At 53.6% G+C, this 24,497-nt stretch overlaps 1 protein-coding gene across 2 annotated transcripts in view; it reads left to right on the forward strand.

Moving 5' to 3' along the window:
* NINL (ninein like) overlaps positions 1 to 24,497 on the forward strand; it is a 110,273-nt gene that overhangs the window by 71,948 nt on the left and 13,828 nt on the right. For both annotated transcript variants that reach the window (XM_047771559.1, XM_047771558.1), the window contains exons 7-18: positions 604 to 756; positions 2,088 to 2,255; positions 4,127 to 4,263; positions 5,950 to 6,090; positions 7,576 to 7,750; positions 8,553 to 8,663; positions 9,269 to 9,349; positions 13,960 to 14,089; positions 15,827 to 15,936; positions 16,597 to 16,853; positions 21,972 to 22,076; positions 24,411 to 24,480. In XM_047771559.1, coding sequence (XP_047627515.1) covers positions 604 to 756; positions 2,088 to 2,255; positions 4,127 to 4,263; positions 5,950 to 6,090; positions 7,576 to 7,750; positions 8,553 to 8,663; positions 9,269 to 9,349; positions 13,960 to 14,089; positions 15,827 to 15,936; positions 16,597 to 16,853; positions 21,972 to 22,076; positions 24,411 to 24,480 — 1,638 coding nt within the window. The remainder of the gene's footprint in view (positions 1 to 603; positions 757 to 2,087; positions 2,256 to 4,126; positions 4,264 to 5,949; positions 6,091 to 7,575; positions 7,751 to 8,552; positions 8,664 to 9,268; positions 9,350 to 13,959; positions 14,090 to 15,826; positions 15,937 to 16,596; positions 16,854 to 21,971; positions 22,077 to 24,410; positions 24,481 to 24,497) is intronic.

Raw genomic sequence — 24,497 nt, forward strand, 5'->3', positions numbered from 1 at the left:
GTGGGCCTGGAAATCCCTTAACCCTCAGATGCTGATTCAGTTGTCCCTTTCTCGTCTAAAGTCTGTGATGACTCCCAGGACTTGTGCCAGAGGCCCACCTTGGGCCACACGTGGCCCTGGCCACCTGCATGCAGGATTCTTCCTCTGCCTGGAGCACTCCTTTCCCTCCTGCGGGGCCTGGGTCTACTGCCCAGCCCACATGTGGTGCCCGCAGTCTGGCTATGCTACCTGGCAGCTGTGTTCACCCCTTTCCTCCTGCAGGGCCTAGGGGAGGGGGGCTCCACCGAGCTGAAGTGCTCTCAGCCCTGCCCTAGCTGAGCCTGAGCCTCTGGGGGCCCAGGCCGCGTTCCATGCACACATGTCCCGCTATCCAAGCTCCTGCACAGTGGACATGGACTGGGTGATTGTGGAATCGGGAGGCTCAGGTGCTCATTGACAGCAGGATGGAGACTGACCAGGCGTCTGGATTTCTCAGGCCAGAGCAAGGAGACCGGGGAGACTCGGACAGTGTGTGGATAGGATAGCACATGCTTATTGGGCTGTGGGAGGGGGGCAGCTGCTGTGGGGGAGCCTCTGAGCAGGTGCCTGTGGGCTTTTATTTAGGAACTTGAAGACTTGTTCAACAAGCTGGACCGAGATGGGGACGGCAGAGTGAGTCTGGAGGAATTCCAGCTTGGCCTGTTCAATCACGGGCCCCCTCAACTTCTGGAATCTTCCACTCTTGTCAAACCGAATGGGTCCTGGTCTCATTACCAGGTAAAATCAGAGAGTTAACTCTCAAACCCTGGAGTGAGTACTGTTGCTCTCTGGCTCAGCATTTTGTAGGCCTGGCTCCTCAGCCTGGTCACTACAGCAGGTGCCCAAAAGTTGCGGGGGTGGGGGTGGCGTGTGCACACATCTTGGTGGTGGGAGGTGGACATCGTGGGCTGATCTGGCATTGCTCCTGCCTAACTGCACATTGCTGGCCTCATGAAGGGTCTTAGGGTTCCCCGGCAGCCCCCTGATTCACCCAAGATGGGGTATGCTGCATTCCAGCAAGACCACCGCCCCCTCCTCCCCACTGGTGCAACCAGGCAGTCACTGATGGGTGGTCTGTGCCTTCCCCGATTCCCACATATTATCCTTTGCGATGCCAGCCAGAAGAGAACAGGATTTAGGTGGTTATTTACATTGTGATTTTGTTTGGTGCATCTGGTTTTTCTCAATCCCAGGAGAGTCAGACCCCACCCTACCCCCACCATCACCACAGGGCCTTGCTGCCCTGGGGAGTCTCGTTGGTGATCCTGAGTTTGTGGGTGGCCGTGTGGCGGTGATGACACTGTTCTCTGTTGGGCTGGCATGACCAAGACTCAATCAGGTTTCTGCATCTGAAGCCTGAGGTGGGTGGGGGACAGGGACCAAGAGTGATGAGGGCTGGCGTCAGGCCACCTGGAAGGCCACACTTGTGCCCAGAGTCAGCACCTCCCAGGTAGATGCTGATGCCTGCCTGGGAGGTGATGACATGGCGGGAGCAGGTGTACCTCACATGTGGGCTGAGATGAAGAGTCTTCTGCTCAGTTGGGAGCAGTGGGCCTGGTGCGGGGGGGCTCTGCTGCAGAGAAGAGGGGGCTCCCCTTGTTCTGGCCCGACAGCAAGTGTGTGTCTGAAGGGTCCAGCCCTTGCTGGGGCAGGAAACACAGCCAGGAGGGGATCCTTGTGGGTTCTTGCAGCACTGCTGCCTCAGTGTTCACCCTCTGGGCCCAGGGGTTTTTGCCCTTGTCTTTAAGCTCCTGGCCACTCAGCCACGGTGGCCTATCTTGAATCCACTTCTCGGGCCACCTCGCCTCTTCTTCTGAAGCTTGTCTTGGGTTTCTTTGCACAGATCGGGTTTCCCTCCTCCTCTGCGAGGCCATGGGGAGACCACTCCTGGTTTGGGGAAAAATTACCTTGGGGGCATCCCCTGCACAGCTTCGCAAACACACCTCAGCACCTTCAGTCCCTGGAGCAGGAAACAGGGCTATGCTCAGGCCTCGGTGTGAATGCGCCAGCCAAGCACAGGTGGTGAGGTTGGGAAGGGGTTGACATGAGGCCTTTGTCCCCACATGCAGGTCTCTGAAGAGGGCGGTGGCCAGACCACGACCTCGTCCCTCGTGTCCGTGTGCTCCAGCCCGCACCTCTTCTGCAGCGTGGACGATGGTACCGGCTTCGCCTTCCCAGAGCAGATCATCGCCCTGTGGCAGCAGGAGGGGGTTCACAATGGCAGAGAGGTCTTACAGGTTTGGACTGGATCCCGCAGGCTGCCCCAAAGAGGTGCCCTGGCACGTGCACAGGGGAGGCTGGACACAGCACCTCGTGGACACAGGCCCTTTGTAGGGAAGGCCAATCATAATCACTGTTTAATTTTCTGATGTTGAAATTTAGGTCTTAACCTAAAAACCTAATAAATAGCAGAGAAAACCATAGCCTGAAACAAATCACTTTGAAGGAAGGTTTTGGTGTCTTAGACACTCAGCCCCCAGAGCCCATCTGCTGACCTGGAGGAGGGAAGGGTGTCCCTATGACTCCCTGGGCATCACCATCATGGGTCTGAGCGTTTCCACTTATCCAGGATAAGCTCTGTGGTGACCCAGACCCTGCCTGGGGCACCCGCCCCGCAGGCTGAGCTGTGTTCTCCCCAGTGGCCCCCGACCTCCCTCCCCGGGTCGTGTACGAGGAGGCCTGTGTCAGTCATGTCCTTCCCAACCAGAGGCTGAGCCCAGGTCACTGAAATGGGCCCCCAGGGAGGGCAAAGCGAGAGGGGCTCATGGTTTCGAGATGCTGCTCTAATCCCCTGCATTGGAGGTTGGCTGCATCAGGGTCTGACCTGCCTTGAGTCTCTCCCTTGCCCCTGACCCTTCAGGACTCACCCCTGCTGTCAGAGAATATTCCCATCGCTTTAGCAACATAACTTTCCAATTGCTCAGGGTTTGATTCCATTTAATTGAGAGGCAGTGATGTTACTCCCCTGAGCACCCCAGCACCAAGCAGGGACCACCAAGCCTGTGACCTTATGTACCGTACCCCTCAGAGCCTCCCAGGTGTCTCTCCTGTTACAGGGTGGCTCCCGGGCGCTGGCAGGTGGTCAGGGTGTCCTGACGCAGCAGGTCCATGCCTGCTGGGACTGCCTGCAAAGGCCTTTCCCTTGGGGAGGGAGCCCCGCTAGGTGGGCCCTTAGCCTGGATATGCTGGCAGCACACCTGGCTTCTTGGGACCCCTGGGTGCCTGGGGGGCCTCCCACCCTGTGCCCTCTGTGCAGAGCCCTGATGCCCTCAACACAGCACTCAGAGCTCTACTAAACCCCTTCGGCACCTCTGTGTGTCCAGGATGCGTAGCCACCAGCGCCCGGCCCTGGAAGAGCAGACATGGTTCATGTTTCTGTGCTACCAGCGGGACAGACGTTCCTGTCCTGTTCCTTATTGTGGGAAAACGCATAAAACAAGTCTCTTCTATTCTTTTCCCTTTTCTGCCCCACTTGGAGCAAGGGTCACTCTCTAGGCTGCTCGTCTCTGAGAAATCCTGTTTCCACCAGCAGGACCCTCGCCTAGTCCCACATCTGTCCACATGGTTAAGACATGGATTAGTCAGTGTTCTTTGGGTCCGAAAGAGCAAAAGCTCGACTCAAACTGGCTTGAGGAGAGGAGGACGTTGGGGGCCACTTGTGTGGTCATTCGGGGGGAGGGCCGTTCCGCGTGCTATCAGGACTCTGCTGGCCTCCTGGTGGCCTTGGCTTCAAGCCCCTTGTGCGGCCGCCTCCCCATGGCCACGTGGGCTGTACAACAACTGATTTCACAGGGAAGAAGCCCTCTCTAGCCTCTCTGTCAGTCCCCAGTGTCCTCTGCTTAGGACATGCCCCCTATGTATCTGTCATTTTGTCCAAGGAGGAGGATACTATCCAGCCTGAGTCATGCCCACCCCTGAGGCAGGGACAGTGCAGGGGGCCCCCCTGTTGACAGGGGCAGGGCCAGGGCTGTGCCCAAGAGACAGAGACTTTGCAGATTGAAGAAGGTAGGTGATGGGACCGTGTGGCCTGAGCCTGCCTGTCCTTAGGGAGCCAGGAAGCATCTAGAGACCCACTCATCCTGCCTGGCCAATGGCCTTGCTGTTACAGAGCCTGGACTTCAGTGTGGATGAGAAGGTGAACCTTTTGGAGCTGACCTGGGCCCTTGAGAACGAGCTTCTGACAGTGGATGGTGCCGCCCAGCAGGCAGCCTTGGCCTGTTACCGCCAGGAGCTGAGCTTCTGCCAGTAAGAGTCCCATGTGGGATGCAGGGTGCTGTTGCCAGGCTGGATCTCTGCCCACCCTGGCCACCCCAAATGGCCAGTCCTGGATCAGGTGGCAGGGAGACAGCTGGCCCCTGGGAGCTGCTGAGGGCTCCCAATGCCACGTGTGTCTGTGTGTGTCCGTGTGTGTGCTCCCAGCTGTGTCCATTCAGTGGCTGCTGCTTGGGCTTTATGGCCACAGAACTTGAGGGTCACCATCCAGCCCTCACACTTGGTGAAAAGCTTGGAAAGCCACTCAGCCCCTTTCACAAAGTTCCAAGGGGAAGGGTTTAAACGTCTTAATTGTTTCTTTTATTGATGTGTAGTTGGTTTGCAATGTTCTATTAGTTTCTGCTGTACAGCAAAGTGATTCGGGTATACAGACATTCCTTTCCAGATTCTTTTCCATTGTGGTTGTCACAGGATGTTGACCATGGTCCCCTGTGCTATGCAGAAGGTCCTCGTTGTTTTTCTATCCCATGTGTGAACTTCAAACTCATCCTGCTGACCTGGGGCTCCCCGCCTGTGGGCACAGCCCCCACTTGGCTGGGAGGTGCTTCCAGGGTTTCCCAGGCTGGTGGGAGGAGGAAGGATGCTTCCAACATGATCACAAAGCACAGCGTGATGTTGGGCCAAGAACATTTTAATTAGGTTTGGCTCTAGTCGAGCTGACATTTCAGGCCCTCCGTCTACTCAGCAGATTGGCATAAAGGTTGTTTTTGTGTTTTTATTGATGTTCTGAGGCTACAGAAAAGGTTGGCAGGAATCACAGTCTCCATCCCCAAGATTGTATTTCATTAGGTCTGACAGATGAGCCTTCTGACATCAGGCAGCTCTGCACACAGGACCAGAGAAGAAAGAAAGACTGTGCTTTGGGAGGGGAGGGAAAAAAAAGCTCAATGCTTCTTTAGTGGGAGAAACAGCTACCAGAATAGCCGGTGCAGGGGGTTCCTGCTGTAGCGCAGTGGGTTAAGAATCTGACTGCAGTGGCCTGGGTTGCTACAGCAGCACAGGTTTGATCCCTGGCCCAGCACAGTGGGTTAAGGATCTAGTGTTGCTGCAGCTGAGGCATAGGTCACAGCTGGGGCTCAGATTCAGTCCCTGGCCCAGGAACTTCCAAAAAAAAAAGAATAGCTAGTGCAGGAGGTGGTTTGCACAGAGCCTCTGGGAGGGCCTTGGGTGACCAAATAGACAGGGTCATGCATAGGAATCTCCTGCCCTGGGTGACCCCTTGCATACACACTTGAATGCTCAGCTACAGGTAGCAGGGCTGTGACCAGGTGGGATAACGGCTAGCCGGCCTTCTCCCCTTCCTGCGTCCAGTCCCAGGTTAGGTGCTGGGGATTCTCAGGGTTGGGAGCCCTGCTGCAGGCAAGAGGGGGCACAGATAAATTCTTGCCTGTCCTGAGGCTGTGCAGAGGCATGGTGTGCTGCATGCTCTAAGCTGCTTCATAAACCTGCTAGAAACCGCTTTGCGAGGTAGTTGGCCTCTCCCTCTGCATGTGCCTCTGTAGAAGAGGCACAGAAACTGTAGAATCCGCTCTGGAAGGAGGTTGGTTAGAGCCCAGCACTGGCTGCTGCTCAGCACCTGTCAGGCCAGCTGTATTTATTCCTGTAGACAGGTTTGTGGGCCCAGAGCAGGGTCCCCTCTGACCCACCTCCATCCTTTAGGGGAAAGGTGGAGCAGCTGGCCAGGGAGCGAGACAAGGCCAGGCAGGACCTGGAGAAGGCTGAGCAGAGGAACCTGGAGTTTGTGAAGGAGATGGATGACTGCCACTGCGCCTTGGAGCAGCTCACGGAGGAGAAGATCAGGTGGGTCCCAGTGGAGGGCCTCCGGTCTCACAGAGGCAGTAAGCAGTCTAGAGGGAGCGCCTGGCTGACGTCCTTCCTTGAGGGAAGAGGGTGCGTTTAGGAAGAGAGGCCTCTGGGTGTATGCCTGTGATGAGCGTCTGCAGGGAAAGTGTCCTCTACTGGCCTTGCTCTGCTCATCTCTCAGGTCTGAGTCCTCTGCATGTGACTGTGATCAGTGAGACGGGTGGACCGGGAGACAGCTTTGCAGCCTGTCCTCAGTGGGGAGCTGAGCAGACCCCTGTGAGTTGGTCGGGCTTGTGGTGGACAGACTAGAGGAAAGGAGTTCTGATCCTTTTTTAAGGGACACAAAACCACCTCTGGTTAATTGGCCAAAACACTTGAGAACGTCCAGCCCCTGTAGAAGGGAGATCTCTGTTTCCGGACAATTGGAGGGGGGCAGGTGTTTGCTCAGTAAGGAGACTCACAGCAGTTTGTGGGTGTTGCTGCCTGACCTGTGCCCTCCCCTGTGACTGGGGGTGCTATCACACACACACACACAGTGCACATGTGTGGGCTCTGTGCCGGGCTGTCCTGTCACTGCTTGGAGTTTTAGTGGCCACAGGCGCTGGCCAGTTTTGTCCACCCCAACAGTGTGTGGGACCAAGGAGCCCCCTCCTCCAGCTGAGCCATGAGCACCCAGCTGTGGCCCTGGGGCTCGGCCTCTGGGAAGGAGCTTCCAGCCTGTGAGACTGCTCTCCTGGAGCTCCGGCCACAGGCCAGGCACCGCCTGACCATGACCCCAGATAGGCCATTTCATTCCCATTTTTCAGCCAAGGACACTGATGCTTGGAATAGAGTGGTAACTGCTCACCGTCCAGGGCGGCTTGTCAGTGGGAAGGGAAATGAACCTGCAAGTTCATTTGGGTTCAAGGAGACACGCTGGGGGGGCAGGGAGCTTGTCACTTTCTAGGGGTCAGGTCACCTGGAGTCTGAGCCCAGGTCCTAGGTCAGCAACTCCCTCCTCCACAACCTGTGACCCTGTTCCAGAGGCAGGGACCCTCCTGGAGCCACTGTCTTCCCACGCATCACAGTCCTGGGGTGGAGGGTGGCCTCACCATCCATGTCCCAAAGGCCTGGGTGACCTTTTCCTTCTAGTGACCCTAGGAGGTAAAACACAACAGCTGAGAACCTGGTCTGGCTACTTTCCCTGAAAGTTGCCATGATCAGTTTGTTTGTGTGCAAGAGTGTTTGTGTATGTGTACACATGTGCATGCTTGCCCACTCCCCCTCCCCCATACCCATGATCACTTTCACTCACTCCCACACTCACACTCCTCCATCCCCTCCAGCCTTGGAGTGGATTTAAGGAAGCCCCCACCCCACGGCTCCTGCAGCTCGCATGTCTGTCAGGCAGGGACCAGCGAGTCCAAGATGCGGTGGTCCCCTGCTGGGGCAGGAGAGACCCAGGAGGGGATGCCCGGGGTCCGACCTGCGTGTGCCTTACAGGCGCCTGGAGCAGGGCTACCGAGGGAGGCTAAGCCTCCTGAGGACCGAGGCAGAGGTGGAGCGTGAGCTGTTCTGGGAGCAGGCCCGCCAGCAGAGGGCTGCCTTGGAGGGGGACCTGCAGCACCTTCGAGCAGAAGAGACCAGCCTCCGAGAGAAGTTGACCCTGGCCCTGAAGGTAGGGGGCTGATGGGGGGGTGGAGGAGTGCCTCCCTGGGCCTCCTGCCCAGAAAGACAGAGGCCGGGTTGCCAGAGGGTCTATCCTCCACCCACGCACCTTCCTGTTCCCAGACTGAACCCTCCTGCAGCACAGGGGCTTTCAACACTAAGAGACAGTTTGTGCAGCCACAGAAAGAGCCCATTTCTCAGCCAAAGCCGAAGGGATCCTGGCTTTTCCAGGACAGACATTGCCCTTCCTCTCTGGCTATATGGGCAGCAGGACCGGGGACCTGCAGGGCTCTTGTCTTTAAGTTGGGGGTGGTGGCTGCCTCTCCTGCAACCCTGGAGACCAGAGCAAAGGACCAAAGCATAAGCTCCCTTCTCCTCACCCCTCTCCCTGGCTGTGTGGCCTGGAGCAGACTTGGAAAGCATCTAACCTGCATCCACTGAGCATCCCTTCCCCCCTCCTCCCAAAGGCTATGGGTTGTGTCCACACCTGCCCCTGCCTCCCTCACCCCTGGCCCACTGGAGGAGTGGCCAGGCATGACTTTTCATTTGTTCCCATGTCTGTGGACACTGCCTTCCTCCTGGTGGACACCTGAACTGTCCTGGTGCAGCTTCAAACCATTTTGAGCAAATGACTCAGGGGTGCTGCTCATGACCTTGAGCACGCAGCCGGGTGGGAGACAGGGAGGCTTAGGAGCATCACTGAGGGCTCCATGGGGTCCAGGTCTACTCTCGCTGCCCAGAGCCCTGCCACTCACCTCGACAGCTCCCTCCTCCACTCTCAGAGCTGGCCAGCCCTGGTCTGTGTCTTGCAGGAAAACAGTCGATTGCAGAAGGAGATTATCGAAGTCGTGGAGAAGCTCTCGGAGTCAGAGAAGCTGGTCCTGAAGCTGCAGAATGACCTGGACTTTGTGTTGAGGGACAAGGCAAGTCCCCTTGCTGATCCTGAATCTTCAGAGAGGAGCCCATGGGCACTGGGAGAAAGATGTCAGAGTCTTGATGAGAATACACAAGCAATGGAATTTAGGTTTTTTCTAATAAATCTCTGTAATGGAGAGAATATTGTCAAGGCTCCTGTGCCTTTTACCCTCCCCTTCGTGCAGGGCAGGGTGCCAGCAATGCTCTGCATGTTGGCCTTTTTGTGGCAAGGCCTGCGCCAGCCAGCACTGTTTGCATAAATCCCAGTGACGGCGCTCAGTGGTGGGGGGCACGGAGAAGAGGTTAGAGGCCCCCTACCTGGCCCTTCCCACCACCTGGGGAGGAGGAGGTGAGGGAGGTACAGGATCCAGGTAGGGCTCCCCCGCCAGGTGGCCAAGGCAGGGAGGCGGCCAAGGCTTCAAGTGGGAGCATGGCTCCCTTCTATGGATTGAGAACATCCGGCTACCTTGAGACCTTTTAATGAGGATGGGGGGATGAGGCAGCTGTACCTGGAGATGCCAAGCCTGGGGGCAGGGCGCCTCAGGGGTGACAGCACATACTTTCCTGGCCTGAGATCCTGGCCCTCATTTTCCTGCCTGCGTCTGGCTTTCAGCTGGAGCCTCAGAGCACGGAACTTCTGGCGCAGGAGGAGCGGTTCTCAGGAGTCCTGAAGGAGTACGAACTCAAGTGCCGGGTAGGTGCCTCCAGAGGCATCTCTCCGCTTAGACCTGGAGTTCCCTCCCTGTGGAGGGTGGTCCAGCCTGGTCCCCAGGAGCATCCTCTGAGCAGAGCAGGTCCAGCCTCTGCTCTCTGCCCACGGGGTCCACCAAGCCTGTATTCTGAAGGGGGCGGTTGGGACTTCCCTGCCCAGGGCCCCTGCCCAGCTCCACATGGGCCACCCAGATAGCAAGACGGCACTAGTTCTTAGGGCCCCTGTGTGTGTCCGGGCACCACGTGGTGCTTTGTCTTGTCTCTTATGGTTGAGTATTTGAGTATTTTCTTGGGCCCAGCCTACCAATGTGAGCCCATATGGTTGGTGACATCGCAGAGGGCGTAGGTGGTGAACGACATTAGTGTCGGGGAAATATCACAACCCACTATCTTTGCAAGGCTGTCGAGGACCCCAGCAGATAAAACATCATTGTTTGGTATTAAGGGCCTAATAGCAATCTGCCTCTTAGTGATTTCCCTCCCAGTCACTATAAGAACTGTCTTTCCACACATGTTTTGGCCACACCAGAGGGTAAAGGTGAGCTTGTGCTGGTCTGCAGTGTGACCCCTGCCTCCTGCCCTCCAAACTCCCAGCCCTGGGTGCCCCTGCCATCCTGCATGTGCCAGCTGTTGTCACCCTCCTTGGCCTGGTTAGTGTGTGTAGTTTGTGGTCGGGGCTGTGGGGAAGCTGGAATGTGCCGCTCAACTTTCTGGAAGGAACTGTCCTTTTCTGCTGTGTTTTCTTCCCCGTTTTGAGCACCTGTAATTAACCATCGATTAATATGTTACTTTTTGCACCTGAATTTTTTCAAACACGTGTGACCCTCTTCTTCAACATAACTTTGTTTAAGGAACTGCTATTCATTTCACTTTTGGTTCTCAAAACTTTACTTCTTGAAATTTCAGCAGAAATACTTTATATCTTAGTGCTAAGCTACTTATTTAGAAATTTGCCTTCTCTATCTTTAGGGATATTTTTGGCTGTTTCAAACTAACATTTAGAGCATTAAAAAAAAACTTTTTATGGAGTTCCTTGGTGGTTCAGTGGGTTAAGGATCCGGCCTTGTCATTGTAGCAGCTCGGATCACTGCTGTGGCATGGGTTTGGTCCCTGTCCTGGGGACTTACACATGCCTTCAAGACAGCCAAAAAAGAAAAGGGGAAAACCGTTATTATTTGAAAATAATTTCTAATAACAAAAGTGAAACTAGTGTGGGACACCTGTGGACACCTGGATGCCTCTGCCAGATCACTTGCTGTTTTGTGTTTCACCGTGTGTACCCACCACATGTGTGCATGTGGATGTGTACATGGTTGTTTCTGAGCGCCTGAGGTGAGTCACAGGGCCATCCAGGCTGATCTAAAACCTTGCAGTGCTGTTCAGGTGCCCAAGTTCAGGAGTTTTGCTGGCTTCTCATTAAACCTTTGATGGGAGGAGATATTTACACTAAGAAATGCGCAAAAGCTGCAAAACCCGGCTTTTCTTCCTGGAGAGCCAGCCTCCTAACACCCCTGCTGTGTAGCTGTGGACACTTAGTAACTTCACAATTTCCACCAATTCAATACTTTAATCTGCTGGTTGTGTTCCAGTTTTGTTGGTTAACCTAACAATGTCCCAGTCTAGGACCAGGTGTTGCCTTACACTAGGCGAAGCTGTCCTTGCTAAAAGGGAGTGTAATGGAGTTCCCATCATGGCTCAGTGGCTAACAAACCCGACTAGTATCCATAAGGATGTGGGTTCGATCCCTGGCCTCACTCAGTGGGTTAAGGATCTGGCGTTGCTGTGAGCTGTAGTGTAGGATGCAAATGTGGCTTGGATCCCGTGTTGCTGTGGCTATGGTGTAGGCCGGCAGCTGCAGCTCTTGATTCGACCCCCAGCCTGGGAACCTCCATATGCCACGGGTGCAGCCCTAAAATGACAAGAGAAAAAAATTTTTTTTTTTTTAAATAAAGGGGAGTGTAAAATGCCAATCCCATCCTCCTTAGGGGTTCTCTATGCTTCCTACTTCCCTGTTGCCTTGGGTGGATGTTGAAATGGAGTAGCTTGTCCTTGGTCAGAAGCGCCAAATGCGGGTTTTACCTTTCTGCATTTCCACCCTGTTATGGCTGGAATGCATGTGTCCCCCCAAATCCTATGTTAAAGCCTGTTCCCTCAATGTGGTAGTGTTCAGAGGTGGGGCCTTTGGGAGGTGATTAGGTCATGAGGGTGGAGCCCCATGAAGAAGATTAGTGCCCTTGTAAAGTGACCCCAGAGAGCTCCCCCATCCCTTCCACCAAGTGAGGGTGTTGATGAGCCTGGGTGCTCCCACTAGACACTGAATCTTCGGGCACCTTGACCATGGACTTCCACCCTCCAGGGCTGTGAGCAGTAAATTTCTCTTGTTTACCACCCCGACCCCTGACAAACTGAGACACACCCAGCCCTAAGAGGTATCCCTCACTGCCCTATGTGGCCAGCCTCCTGTGTACAGACTTAGCCAGGCTCCACCTTCCTCTCCAGAGCTTCCCAAGCAGCTGTCGTAGCCCCACCCTCCACCCCTGCCTTCTTCCTGAGTGCATCTCCCACTAAGGAGAAGAGGAGCCTCAACGGGCACCCTAAATTCATGGGCCACCCACATGAACATGGCTCCACAGCCCTGCCAGACACCCCCTGTGTAGACAGTCTGGAGCCCAGGATGGCACTGGTCACCCTGCAGGTCAGAATTGGCTGTGCTGCCACTGTGTCCTGGCACTTAAGGACCTGATTTCTGCTGAATTTGTGGGACCCGTATAGGCTTTCAACATACCCTTTCTGGAGCAGATAGAACCACTGAAGGGGCAGGACACTGGGTAGGAATGATTCTTTAGATGCTTCCTGCTAGATCACCACTGCCCGATAACAATACCAGTCACATGAAATTTCAAGGTTTTTTGTTTTTTTTGTCTTTTTAGCTATTTCTTGGGCCGCTCCCGCGGCATATGGAGGTTCCCAGGCTAGGGGTCTAATCAGAGCTGTAGCCACCGGCCTACACCAGAGCCACAGCAACGCTGGATCCGAGCCGCGTCTGCAACCTACACCACAGCTCACAGCAACGCCGGATCGTTAACCCACTGAGCAAGGGCAGGGACCGAACCCGCAACCTCATGGTTCCTAGTCGGATTTGTTTACAACTGCGCCACGATGGGAACTCCATATTTCAAGTTTTCAATAGTCACATTAAAATGATATAAAGAAATAGGTGACGTTAGTTTTAGTAACATTTTATTTACTCCAGTATACCCACAGTGTCATCATTTCATCATATAATCAATATAAATATCTTACTTATTTTAAATAAGATATTACATCCCTTTGGGGGAATCCAGTCTTTAAAATCTGAGTTTATGGGGTTCCCATTGTGGTGTAGTGGAAACGAATCTGACTAGTATCTATGATAATATGAGTTCAGTTCCTGGCCTCGCTCAGTGCATCAGGGATCCAGTGTTGCCATGAGCTGTGGTATAGGTCTCAGACTCAGCTCAGATCCCGTGGCTGTGGTGTGGGCCAGCAGCTATAGCTCCCATTTGACCCCTAGCCTTGGAACTTCCATATACCTCTGGTGCAGCCCTAAAAAGCAAAAAAAAATAAATAAAATCTGGAGTTCCCTTTGTGGCTCAGTGGTTAACGACCTGACTAGGATCCATGAGGATGCAGGTTCAATCCCTGGCCTCACTCAGTCGGTTAAGGATCAGGTATTGCCATGAGCTGTGGTGTAGGTTGCAGATGCGGTTCAGATCCTGTGTTGCTGTGACTGTGGTGTAGGCCAGTGGCTACAGCTCCAATTCCACCCCTAGCCTGGGGAACCTCCATATGTCACAAGTGTGGCCCTAAAATAGCATAAATAAATAAAATCTAAGTTTATGCTAAGACACACCTTGATCCAGACTAACCACCCCTTTGCAGACTCTGCAACAGCCATGGAAAGGACCAGGGACAGGTCTCCGTGTTGCTGCCTCCTGCCTGCATTGCAGGTCACTGTGGTCTCAGACTTGGATGGGTCTCTGTATTTTCTTTTTTTTTTTTTGTCTTTTTGCCTTTTCTAGGGCCGCTCCCATGGCATATGGAGGTTCCCAGGCTAGGGGTCTAATCGGAGCTGTAGCCACCGGCCTACGCCAGAGCCATAGCAACTTGGGATCCGAGCCACGTCTGCGACCTACACCACAGCTCACAGCAACGCTGGATCCCTAACCCAGTGAGCAAGGCCAGGGGTCAAACCTGCAACATCATGGTTCCTAGTAGGATTCGTTAACCATTGCACCACGACGGGAACTCTGGTTCTCTGTATTTTCTACATTCTCATCTTCACTGTTCTCTTTTCCCCTGAGTCCCTTCTGTGCACCCAGTAATGGAAGGTTGTGCTGGGCACGAGGAGTCTGGAGGTGGCCCCCTCCTTGTCGCTCACTAAGTAGTCGGGTGCCTGGGAGCAGCGTGGGTGCCCCGTCCTGGACATCAGGACCTGGCCCCAACCGCCCTGCTGAGCTGGGGGCCAAGCCACTCCCCAGGTGCCTGCTACACGCCACGCTCCCTCGGTCAGTGGCCACAGAGGCTGGAGGTAGGGTCTGGTTCTGCCCACAGGACCTGCAGGACCACAACGATGAGCTGCAGGCTGCATTGGAAGGCCTGAGGGCACAGCTGCCTCCGAGTCGGCACAGCCTGCCCCACACACAGCTGGATGGCCAGCTGCCCCCTGGACACAGCCCAGCAGGTAGGTGCCCATTGCTGGGAGGTGTGGTCCTGTGCCCCCACCCCAGGGGGTGGCCAGCTAGCTGCACAGGTGCTCACAGGTCCTCAGGACCACTTGCATGGGAGAAGGGTCCTGCCTGAGCCAGGGGTGTCCATGACACCGCAAGCTCCAGGGGAGGCAGAGGAGGGTGAGGTTCTCCACTTGGGTAGGAGGGGAGAGGGCAGTGACAACCTTGCCGTGACCTCAGCACAGGCGTGTCCCAGTGAGCCCGCTGGGTCAGGGCGGATGCGGGAGTCAGAGGAGATGCCCCACATGATGACACACAGATGGTCATCTGGGGCAGGAGGAGGGAACACTGGGGAGGATGGGGACCTCCTCCTTGGGTCTGTGACAGCCCCAGCAGTGGGAGGAGTTGGCTCCCCATGGGATGTGGGAGGCTCTGGGGTGTGGTGGGGCTGTGGCTCCTGGGAAGGACCCCTCCACCCCGCAGGCTGAGCCCACGCCGTGGTATGACTCGGAAAGACCAGGCCTCCTGCCTCCTCAGCCATGAGGTCTTGACAGGCTCCAAGCACCAAGCAGTTCACATTCTTGGCTCCCTCTAGAGATGGTGGTATCCTGAGGCCACAGCTGTCCCAGAGAAAGACAAGGGCTTTGGCCGTCTGCGCCCTCCCTGGCAGCTGTGTGGGGCAGGCACAGAGCCATCTCCCAGCCTCTTTGCCCCCTCCCTCTGGCCACAGACGCCCTGTTGGCCCCTTCACGGGATGGTCCAGACAGCAGATCTGCCATGGGAGGTGCCATGTGGACTGTCAGCTGGGGCCAGTCCTGACGGGCACTGTTCACCCAGACCCAGGTGGCAGCTGCCAGTTATCAGGGTGATGGGATGCTCTCTTTCCTGAGATACTTCTCTTGAGTTCTCTCACCCAGATGTCCCTGAGTCTGTCACTTTTTTCATGGAAAACAATTTGGGAAACGGAAGGAGAGGGCGAGAGGTCAGGGTGTCTGTTCTCTTCATTTGCTGGCCCCTGGACCAGCATAGATGAAACCCGGCAGTGGCCAAGCCCACATTCTGAGTCAAGCCTTGGGCACACACCCCAACACGCATGGCGTAGAGGACACTTGGCACCTGGGAAGGCAGCCATGCTCTTGGGTCCACAGGCACCTCTTTGGAACGAGCTGCACGGACGTCTGATTTTGCTGGTGGGGAGAGTCTTCTGGGGAAGGTGTTAGTTCCTGTGAGCTGTCAGAGCCCTCAGTCCACGAGTGCTTGGTTGGCCTGGCTGCTTTGTTGAGACCCCCAAGTGATCCGTGTGTTGTAGAGTTAAGCGATGAAGGCCTCTGAGAAAAGAAGGAAGGGGAAACAGAATGGAGAGAGAGCTTCCCCATGCCTCATCCTAAGCGCTGTCTGCCGCTATCCCCGTCTCCCATGTACCTGCATGGTCAGGGGACAGGAGCGAAAGGGGCAGTGCATGGAGCCCATATGGCATCTTTCAGGGAATTAAAGGGCCTGACAAGTCCTGCAAGGAGCCTCCTAGTTGTTCCTACCTCAGTGTGACCTGTCTTCTGGCAAAGACTTGAAATGCTGGTTTATAAAAGTCACCAACTTTGAGAATCTGTGTACTTTTACTGCCAGCAGCCTGTTCCTCCTGCGGGAGGTGCTTGCAGAAGGCTGTGCTTCATCCAGATGGTGGCTGGTAGATTGGAATCGGACCCCGTGGCATCCTGAGCAGGATGTAAACGGAAGTGTCTCTTTGTTTGTAGGCATTGTCACATTTGTAGGTGACTCCATTCCAGTGAGTTTAGAAACGGAGATAATGTTGGAGCAGGTGAAAGAACGTTACCAGGACCTCAAGATCCAGCTGGAGACCAAGGTCAGGGGGACTGAGGGAAGGCTGGAGGGTGGGGGAGCTTTCTGCCCACACGTCTGCCCCAGGACCCTTGCCCCTGCCCCAGAGTAGCACTGCAGGCATGTAGGGAAGTGTGCATGGAATTGAGTTCTGCCTCCCGCCACTCTGGGGAGGCAGGACAGAAGGAATAGCAGCTATGGGAGGGAATGGGGTTATACACACCATGTCATGAGGGCTACGCTGAGGCCAGACCTCACAGCCCCTAGCTCTGTTCTAGCGGAAGCACCCTCGGATACCCTGTGTGGGGCTCCAGAGCCACCTGGCCGAGTCTGTCTTTTTGGATCAACGTGTCTCCTGCCCTGTAATTCAACTATGGTGGGTTTTGTCAGGTGGCGGGGAGGCAGGGCCACCTCTGTCTTGGGTCCTGCTCTTGGGCCCCCTTGATGCTTAGTGGGAAGCACTTGCTGTGGCCTCCAGGGACTCAGCCACCCTCTGCCTCTCCTGCTGCTGACCAGGCACCTCCTTCCTGCACCTGCAGTGACCGTTAGGGAGGTGACAGGAGTGTGCGGTTGCTCAGACCGAGGGGAGCTTCTCCTGGGCCATCAGATACCACACGGGCAGCCTCGTATCATCAGGCAAATCATTTCTAGGAGCCCCTAGCATCTCCTGTGCTTCTCTCCTCAGGTGAATTACTATGAAAAGGAAATTGAGGGGATGAAAAGGGACTTTGCGGAGGAGAGACAGGAAATGGAGCGGGCCTTCAAGCTTGAGGTCAGCGTGCTGCAGGACCAGAAGGCCAAGCTGGTGGCGCTGCACTCAGAATCGCAGGAGGTCGTCCATGGCCTGAGGGACCGGCTGCAGAGGATTGTGGAGCTGGACCAGGGCCATGCAAGACTGACCCAGGAGAGGGACCGGCTGGAGGAGGCGCTGCAGCGGGTCAGGTCTGGCCCCCCAATCTTTTGGGATTTTGCATCTAGAGTTTCCTGCCAAGAACCAAAATTTCAAATTGGATTTGGGCAAACTGCTCAGCATCGCAATACCTGTTAGCTAAGTGGTTCTTGTTGGTGTAGATAGGTAGCCCTGAAAGAGCAGTTGTTTTATAAGGGGTCTCACTTTACCTTTTTTTTTTTTTTTTTTTGCTATTTCTTGGGCCGCTCCCACGGCACATGGAGCTTCCCAGGCTAGGGGTCCAATCGGAGCTACAGCTGCCGGCCTACGCCAGAGCCACAGCAACGTGGGATCCGAGCCGCGTCTGCAACCTACACCACAGCTCACGGCAACGCCGGATCGTTAACCCACTGAGCAAGGGCAGGAACCGAAGCCACAACCTCATGGTTCCTAGTCGGATTCGTTAACCACTGCACCACGACGGGAACTCCGGGGTCTCACTTTAAATTAAAAATATGTATTAACCAGGAGTTCCCATCATGGCTCAGCAGGAATGAATCTGACTAAGCACTCCATGAGGACTCAGGTTTGATCCCTGGCCTCGCTCAGTGGGTTAAGGATCCAGTGTTGCTGTGAGCTATGGTGTAGGTTGCAGATGTGGATCCCAAGTTGCTGTGGCTATGGCGTAGGCCAGCGGCTACAGCTCCAATTTATCCCCTAGCCTGGGAACCTCCATATGCTGTGAGTGCGGCCCTAAAAAGACACACACACACACACACGCACACACACACACACACACCGTATTAACTACAGCCTAGGCCCTGAAGCTTTTGCTTTGGAGAATTTTAACTCATGTTTTACCCCCTGCCTCAGAGCCACCTGATAGCAAAGGGAACTTGATCTTCCTCATCTCATTCTGACTTTCTAGGATGCACTGCTGTGGCCTGTGGGAGGTGGATATAAGGCTAAAGGCCCTAGAACAAGAAAGGCACTTGGTTTGGATTAGTGGGATTCTTAAAAAGGCTAAGATGTGTCAGCGGAGGAGAGAGAAGGTTTATTTGCAAAACTGGAACATGGTCTTTCATGTTACAGGAAAAGGGCCCACATACCCATCCTTAGTGCCACCAGGAAGCTGGAGGGTTCACAATGCCTGTAACTGACGCCTCTGAGAAGCCTCAGGGCGGGAGGGGGCCTGGAGACGTGGTTCTGTTGGCAGGTGAGGGGAGCACCCAGATGCGCAGTCAGGCCCCCCTCCCTGCCTCCCCTGGGGGCTCAGGCTGGTGCACACGCTGCCCGGGAGCCCAGAGTCTAAATGGCTTTTCCAGGGGCTGCAGCGCATGGCCTGGGAGATGGGGCAGGCACTTGCAGGCTGGGTGTAGCCATGTGAAGTGGTTTGTCATCCCAAACAGAATCCTGAACCTATGACGTGGTCATCTTTGCTAGCATTTTGTTGAGGATTTAGCTTCGATATTGGTTAAGAATACTGTCTGTACTTTTCCTATAGTGTCTTTAGCTCAGGAGTCGGGGGAGGCATTAGGAAGTATCTTTTCTTCCAGATTTGGAGGCACTTAGGGAGGAGGCCTTGAGTCTTGAGGTGTCTGGAAGGACCCCCGGAGGAGCCATCTGCTCTGGGCCTCTTGTGAGCCGCTTAGTTACTGGTTCGGTCTCCTTACTGATTCCTGGTCTGTTCAGATCTTCCGTTTCCTCATGGATCCGTTGTGAAGAGTCTGGTCCAGGTGTACTGCCCAGTGGTCCTCGGCTCAGATGCCTGGCTAGATGCCTTCTTTATGGGACCATCTTCTTTCCTCTGATGTGTGGCCTGCAGGGAAACTCTCTGGAGTAAATTCCATCAGTTTTTTGTTTATCTGAAAATGTCTTGGATTCTCCCCCATTCTGAAGAATGGTCTTGCTAGGAGCACAGCCCTAGATGAGCAGTTGAAGGCTGCCTCTTGCCCCCTGACCAGGCAACCTGCTCTATCCAGCTGGTGTGGCCTTGCCTGAGTATCACTTTACTTTGGCTGCTATGGTGACACAAAGCGTCATAGTTGGTGGTTTCACCAAGTTGGAGCCTAGATGTCAGAAGTGGGTATGACTGGGCAGAAATCACCCTGGCAGTGGCCACCATCCTTGCTGGGGGCTCTGGAGGAGAGCCTGCAGATGCTCACAGTCTTGGGTCCAGCCCTTCCTTCTTTAAAGCCAGCAGTGACGTGGTCCTCATATTCCATCTCTGATCCCATCCTTCACCTCCTGTCTGGCAGTTTTGGAGCCTGTGGCCACCTGCACAGGCCAGGACACTGTCCCTGTCCAAGGGCAGCTGGCGAGCACCTTAGGTCTGTCTATTGGGTGGATCCCCTCTGCCACGTTACAGCACCTTCACGGGTTGGGGACTTGGGTGCAGACTTTAAAGTCTTATACACACAAGAGAAATACACCACATGTGCAGTGGAAAGACTTGTTGACAGTGGACACGTCTGTGTCACCAGCACCCAGAACAAGTCCACCGGGATAACTGTTACAAGTCAGGATAGTGGCGACCTGGGGGCTCTGGGGATCCCAGTTTCTTGTTCTGGGTTTGTTCTTGGTGCTGGTGTACTTGAGAACGGGACTATTGGGTCATAGAGCATAGGTGTGGTTTTCTTTTTACTTATCCTACTTAGAAAATATTGTGGCTATTGAACATATAGGTTGTGTCCTATGAAGAACTCTCAGCCATTACATGTAAAACACCGTCCCTCCCCTCGCTATCCTCTCCAGTTGGATGTTATGTTTGATGTTGGGTTTTTTTTTTCACTTTTCCTCCATCTCTTAACCTCTTTTTCATATCTTCTATCTTCTTTTCTTTTCTTTTTTTTTTTTTTGTCTTTTTGCTATTTCTTGGGCTGCTCCCACGGCACATGGAGCTTCCCAGGCTAGGGGTCCAATCGGAGCTACAGCTGCCGGCCTACGCCAGAGCCACAGCAACGCGGGATCCGAGCCACGTCTGCAACCTACACCACAGCTCACGGCAACTCCGGATCGTTAACCCACTGAGCAAGGGCAGGGACCGAACCCGCAACCTCATGGTTCCTAGTCGGATTCATTAACCACTGTGTCACGACGGGAACTCTTTTTTAAATTTTTTTTTTCCTCCTATCTTCTTTTCTATGTCGCATTCTGGGTACTTTTTTCATATCTCTGTGTTCCAGGTCAGTAATTCTTTCTTAGCAGACTAACTTACCAGTAAGTTTTTATTTTGACGTTGACTTTTTTTTTTTTTTCATTTCAAAAATTCTGTTTGGTCCTCTCTGATCATTTTTGATAACTGCTTGTTGTTCATTTTTTTAAAAATTTTTGTTATAGTTGATTTACAATGCTCTGTCAATTTCTGCTGTACAGTAATCTAGCTTGACATATATATGTATATACATTCTTTTTCTCACATTATTCTCCATCATGCTCCATCACAAGTGATTAGGTACAGTTCCCTGTGCTATCCAGCAGGATGTCATTGCTTACCCGCTCCAAATGCTATAGTTTACGTCTACTAAACCCAAACTCTCGGTCCATCCCATTTGCTTGTTCATTTTTTATTTCTTTCATTTAAGTAAACATTTCATACTATTTACCCTTAGTTTGTGTCTGGTAACTCCAATATCTGAGGATCCCATGGGATCTAATTGTTGTTCTGGCTTCTTCTGACTCTCAAAAGTGGTCCTTTTCTGTGTGTGTTGGGGTGATGTTTGATAGTGAGCTCATGTTTACATGATGTTAATCCCTGGGGATCAGGGGAGCTCCCTGCAGAAAGAATGTGTTTTGCTTTTGCCAAGAGCTGACAGCCTCCTAATCCAGGACCACTTTGACCTCTTCCAGGAACTGGTTTCTCCTGCACCTGATGGCAGTGCTGATGTAGGTGCAGGCTTCAGGGTAACTGCATCCTTGTGTTGCTTAATGCTCATGGCTTTGGTTTCAGCTTCAAGGTTTCTGTTTTGTTTGGGGGCCCGTGGAGGTTTCCATTACCTCTTGTGAGGACACCACACACTATGCAATCAGCTTCACACAGGCTCTGGTTATTCGATGACTGGGGGTTTGGGGGTGGGTGGGGGATACAACCGCCAGCTGATCTGAAGTCCAGGAAGCTGGAGGCAGAACCTGCTCCCGTGCCGCTGCCCCCACCACACCCACTGCTCACACACACCTGCCTTGAATCACTGTTTTCCACCCTGGAGCTGGAATGACAGTTCAAAACACAGACCTCACTTGTGTCCCTCCTGTGGTTGAAGCCCTTCCTTGCTTTTAAAATTCCGCTGACTTGTGTTGAGCATATATTACGTGCTTAGCTTGGTATTATAAGAATAATATATAAAATAAACTTATGAGATCCTGTGGCTTTGAGTACTTTCAGACTGAAAAATTGGAAGCTAATGCCCAGTAGGGTCCTGTTTAGGAGAATGAATGTCAGTGAGACCACCATGTATTGAGGATGGATTCTCTGGGCAGCCAGCATGGGTTTTAAGCCGTGATCTTTATTGGTCATCTGTTCATCTGCCGCATGTCCATGGGGTTACCTTCCCAGAGAGGCTCCAAGAGATTGGAAGTGAGGGGTACCAGGCAGACGTGGTCCAGGCAGCTGCTGGGCCAGCTCTTGCTCTTCGCACCGAAGGCTCCACATTGGGTCACTGATGTGGGCGTCTTCCCAGCTGCTCCCAGGGCTGACCTGAGGGTGTAGGATGCATGTCCTCCTCGTGGGATTCAGCCTCCTGATTCCCCAGGTTCGTGGCTCCACGCTGCAGTTCCCTGGGGGGCTACTACCCTTGCAAGGACCAAGGATTCACACCCAGCATCTTGCACTAGTGCCGGCGTGGGCACGCTCACATTCCAGTGGAGGTTATAAGACACAGGAACAGGTCAGAGTTCAAGACAGAGAACCAAGGTGCTGAATACATGAGTGAGCTGTTGATTGTGTAACCGTTTTAGAAGCTACAAAAGCTCTGTTTTTGGCAGTTTAGCTCTTGGGAGATGCATGTTAACACTGGCTATAGAAGGGGGGGGGGGAGCGTTCCCTGTGCCCTCCTCCAGGGAAGGGGATGTGTGGCTGCTGAATGGCCACGACCTGCAGCTGCAAGACCAGGCTGCAGGTGGTGACCAGCTCCTGGAGTTCCCACTCTTCTTTCTTTTTTAAATTTCTCATGCAGAATTGAATTGGATAAGCTTTCTGAAGAAAACACTGTTTTGAAAAATGAGCTAGGAAGGATCCAGCAAGAGCTTGAAGCTGCCAAAAGGACAGAGGATGCACAGAGGTATTGCCATCTCTGGTCCCACCTGACCTCCTAGCCCATGACATGGTTTGCTCTTTGTAGAAGCTTAGAAGGCATTGCTGTAGAAAGTGGGAAGGGAGTTCCCTTTGTAGTTCAGCAGTTTAAGAACCTAACCTAACTGGTCCGTGAGGATGTGGGTTTGATCCCTGACCTCACTCAGTGGGTTAAGGATCTGGAGTTGCTGTGAGCTGCGGTGTAGTTTGCAGAGGCAGCTCGGATCTGGTGTTGCTGTGGCTGTGGTGTAGGCTGGCAGCTGCAGCTTGGATTTGACCCCTAGCCTGGGAACTTCCATATGCTGCAGGTGTGGCCCTAAAAAGAAGAAAAAAGAAACTGGGCAGTGTTCACAGATAACCTGCCTTCTGGAAACTGTAAGTGGTGAGCCGTGCTGCCCTCTGACCAGCCTGGACAGGCCCAGGAGGGCTTGGACTTCCTTGAACATGTCACCTTGATTCCTGAGCTCCTCAGGCTCAGAGGTAGGAGGTCGGCCAGGTCAGCATCACCACGACCAGCGCCAGCAGGCCTGCTTGCCTCTGGAGTCGCCAGACAAGCACTCCTTACCCTACAGAAATGCTCCACATTATGCTTAGGGCTCGGGGGCATTTTTGCAGGGGCAAGAAGTACTCCTGCAGCTTTCCTGGAGAGCAGAATCTGTGTCCTTGACCTGACAGTGGTTTCAGCTGTGCTCTTCTCCAAGGTTCATTCCTGGTCTGTCAACTTCAGTGAGTTGAGAGTCAGTGGTCAGGGGCAAGGCCTGAGCACTGAGGTCGGAGGGGCTGTGTGTGCAGTGGAAGGTGCAGGGGGCCAGTCAATGGATTTCTGTTTTCACCACCAGAAGGGAGCTTGGAGCTCCCTTGTGGCCTCTTCTTAGGATGGTTTCTTTGGCCTTTTTATTGTTACTATTATTACTATTATTATTATTTTGGCCATCTTTGCAGCATGTAGAAGTTCCGGGCCAGGGATCAAACCCACACCACAGCAATGACAACACCAGATCCTTAACCCACTGAGCTGCAAGAGCACTCCTTCATTTTTTTTTTTTTTGTCTTTTTGCTATTTCTTGGGCCGCTCCCACGGCATATGGAGGTTCCCAGGCTAGGGGTCAAATCGGAGCTGTAGCCACCGGCCTACGCCAGAGCCACAGCAACGCGGGATCCGAGCCATGTCTGCAACCTACACCACAGCTCACGGCAACGCCGGATCATTAACCCACTGAGCAAGGGAAGGGACCGAACCCGCAACCTCATGGTTCCTAGTCGGATTCGTTAACCACTGCGCCACGACAGGAACTCCTCCTTCATTTTTTTAAATGAAATTCAAGATAAGCTTAGGAGTTCCCACTGTGGTACAATAGGTTAATGATATGGTTTGTCTCTGTGGAGGCACCAGTTCGGTTCCTGGCCCAGTGCGGTGGGTTAAGGATCTGGCATTGCTACAGCGGTGGTGTAGGTCACAGCTCTGGCTCGGATTCGATCCCTATCCCAGAAATTTCCATATGCCATGGGGGTGGCCAAAAAAGAAAAAACAAATAAGCTTGGAGCTCCCTTGGGGCTCAGGAGGTTAAGGATCCAGCGTAGTCACTGCTGTGGTTCTGGTTAGTCGTGGCTCAGGTTTCAGCTTCTGAAATCTGAAAGGTTTTAGCTTCTGAAATCTGAAAGGTTTTTTCCCTCTAAGAACCATTTTTTCCTAAGTTTGTTGCTGGGACCCCTTTGACAGCAGAGGTCAGCAGATATAAGGCTGTGTTGTCTTCATACTACTGGGCATGAAGGGCAGTCACATGTGCTAAACAGATACCAAAGTGTTCGACTGAGGAATGTCACGGACAGGAGTTCCCATTGTAGCTCAGAGGTTAACGAATCTGACTAGGAACCATGAGGTTGCAGGTTCTATCCCTGGCCTTGCTCAGTGGGTTAAGGATCCAGCATGTTTGTGAGCTGTGATGAAGGTCGCAGATGTGGCGTGGATCCTGCGTTGCTGTGGCTATGGTGTAGGCCAGCGGCTACAGCTCTGATTAGACCCCTAGCCTGGGAACCTCCATATGCTGCGGGTGCGGCCCTAGAAAATACAAAAAAAAGAAAAAAGAAGAGGAATGTCACAGACGGTTTGCTCCAGTGCTGGCAGGGTTCCTCCAGTGCCAAGGCTGGGACCCACCTGGACCAGCAGCAGTAGCAGCAGCAATCACGTAGGACCTTGACAGCAGTGGTGGCTGTAGGGTACCAGGAGCAGGTATATAAATCCAAGTAGCCATGGTGGCAGTGAGGGATTACCAGGGGAAAAACTGAATGATTAGTGATCCTGTTAACTTTGCTTCTTCCACAGGAAGGAAATTGAGGTTTTAAAGAGAGAAAAGGAAAAGGCCTGCTCTGAGATGGAGGAGCTCTGCACACAGGTCAAGTATTGACACCT

This window comes from Phacochoerus africanus, chromosome 3 (assembly GCF_016906955.1).
Source record: "Phacochoerus africanus isolate WHEZ1 chromosome 3, ROS_Pafr_v1, whole genome shotgun sequence".
NCBI lineage: Eukaryota > Metazoa > Chordata > Mammalia > Artiodactyla > Suidae > Phacochoerus > Phacochoerus africanus.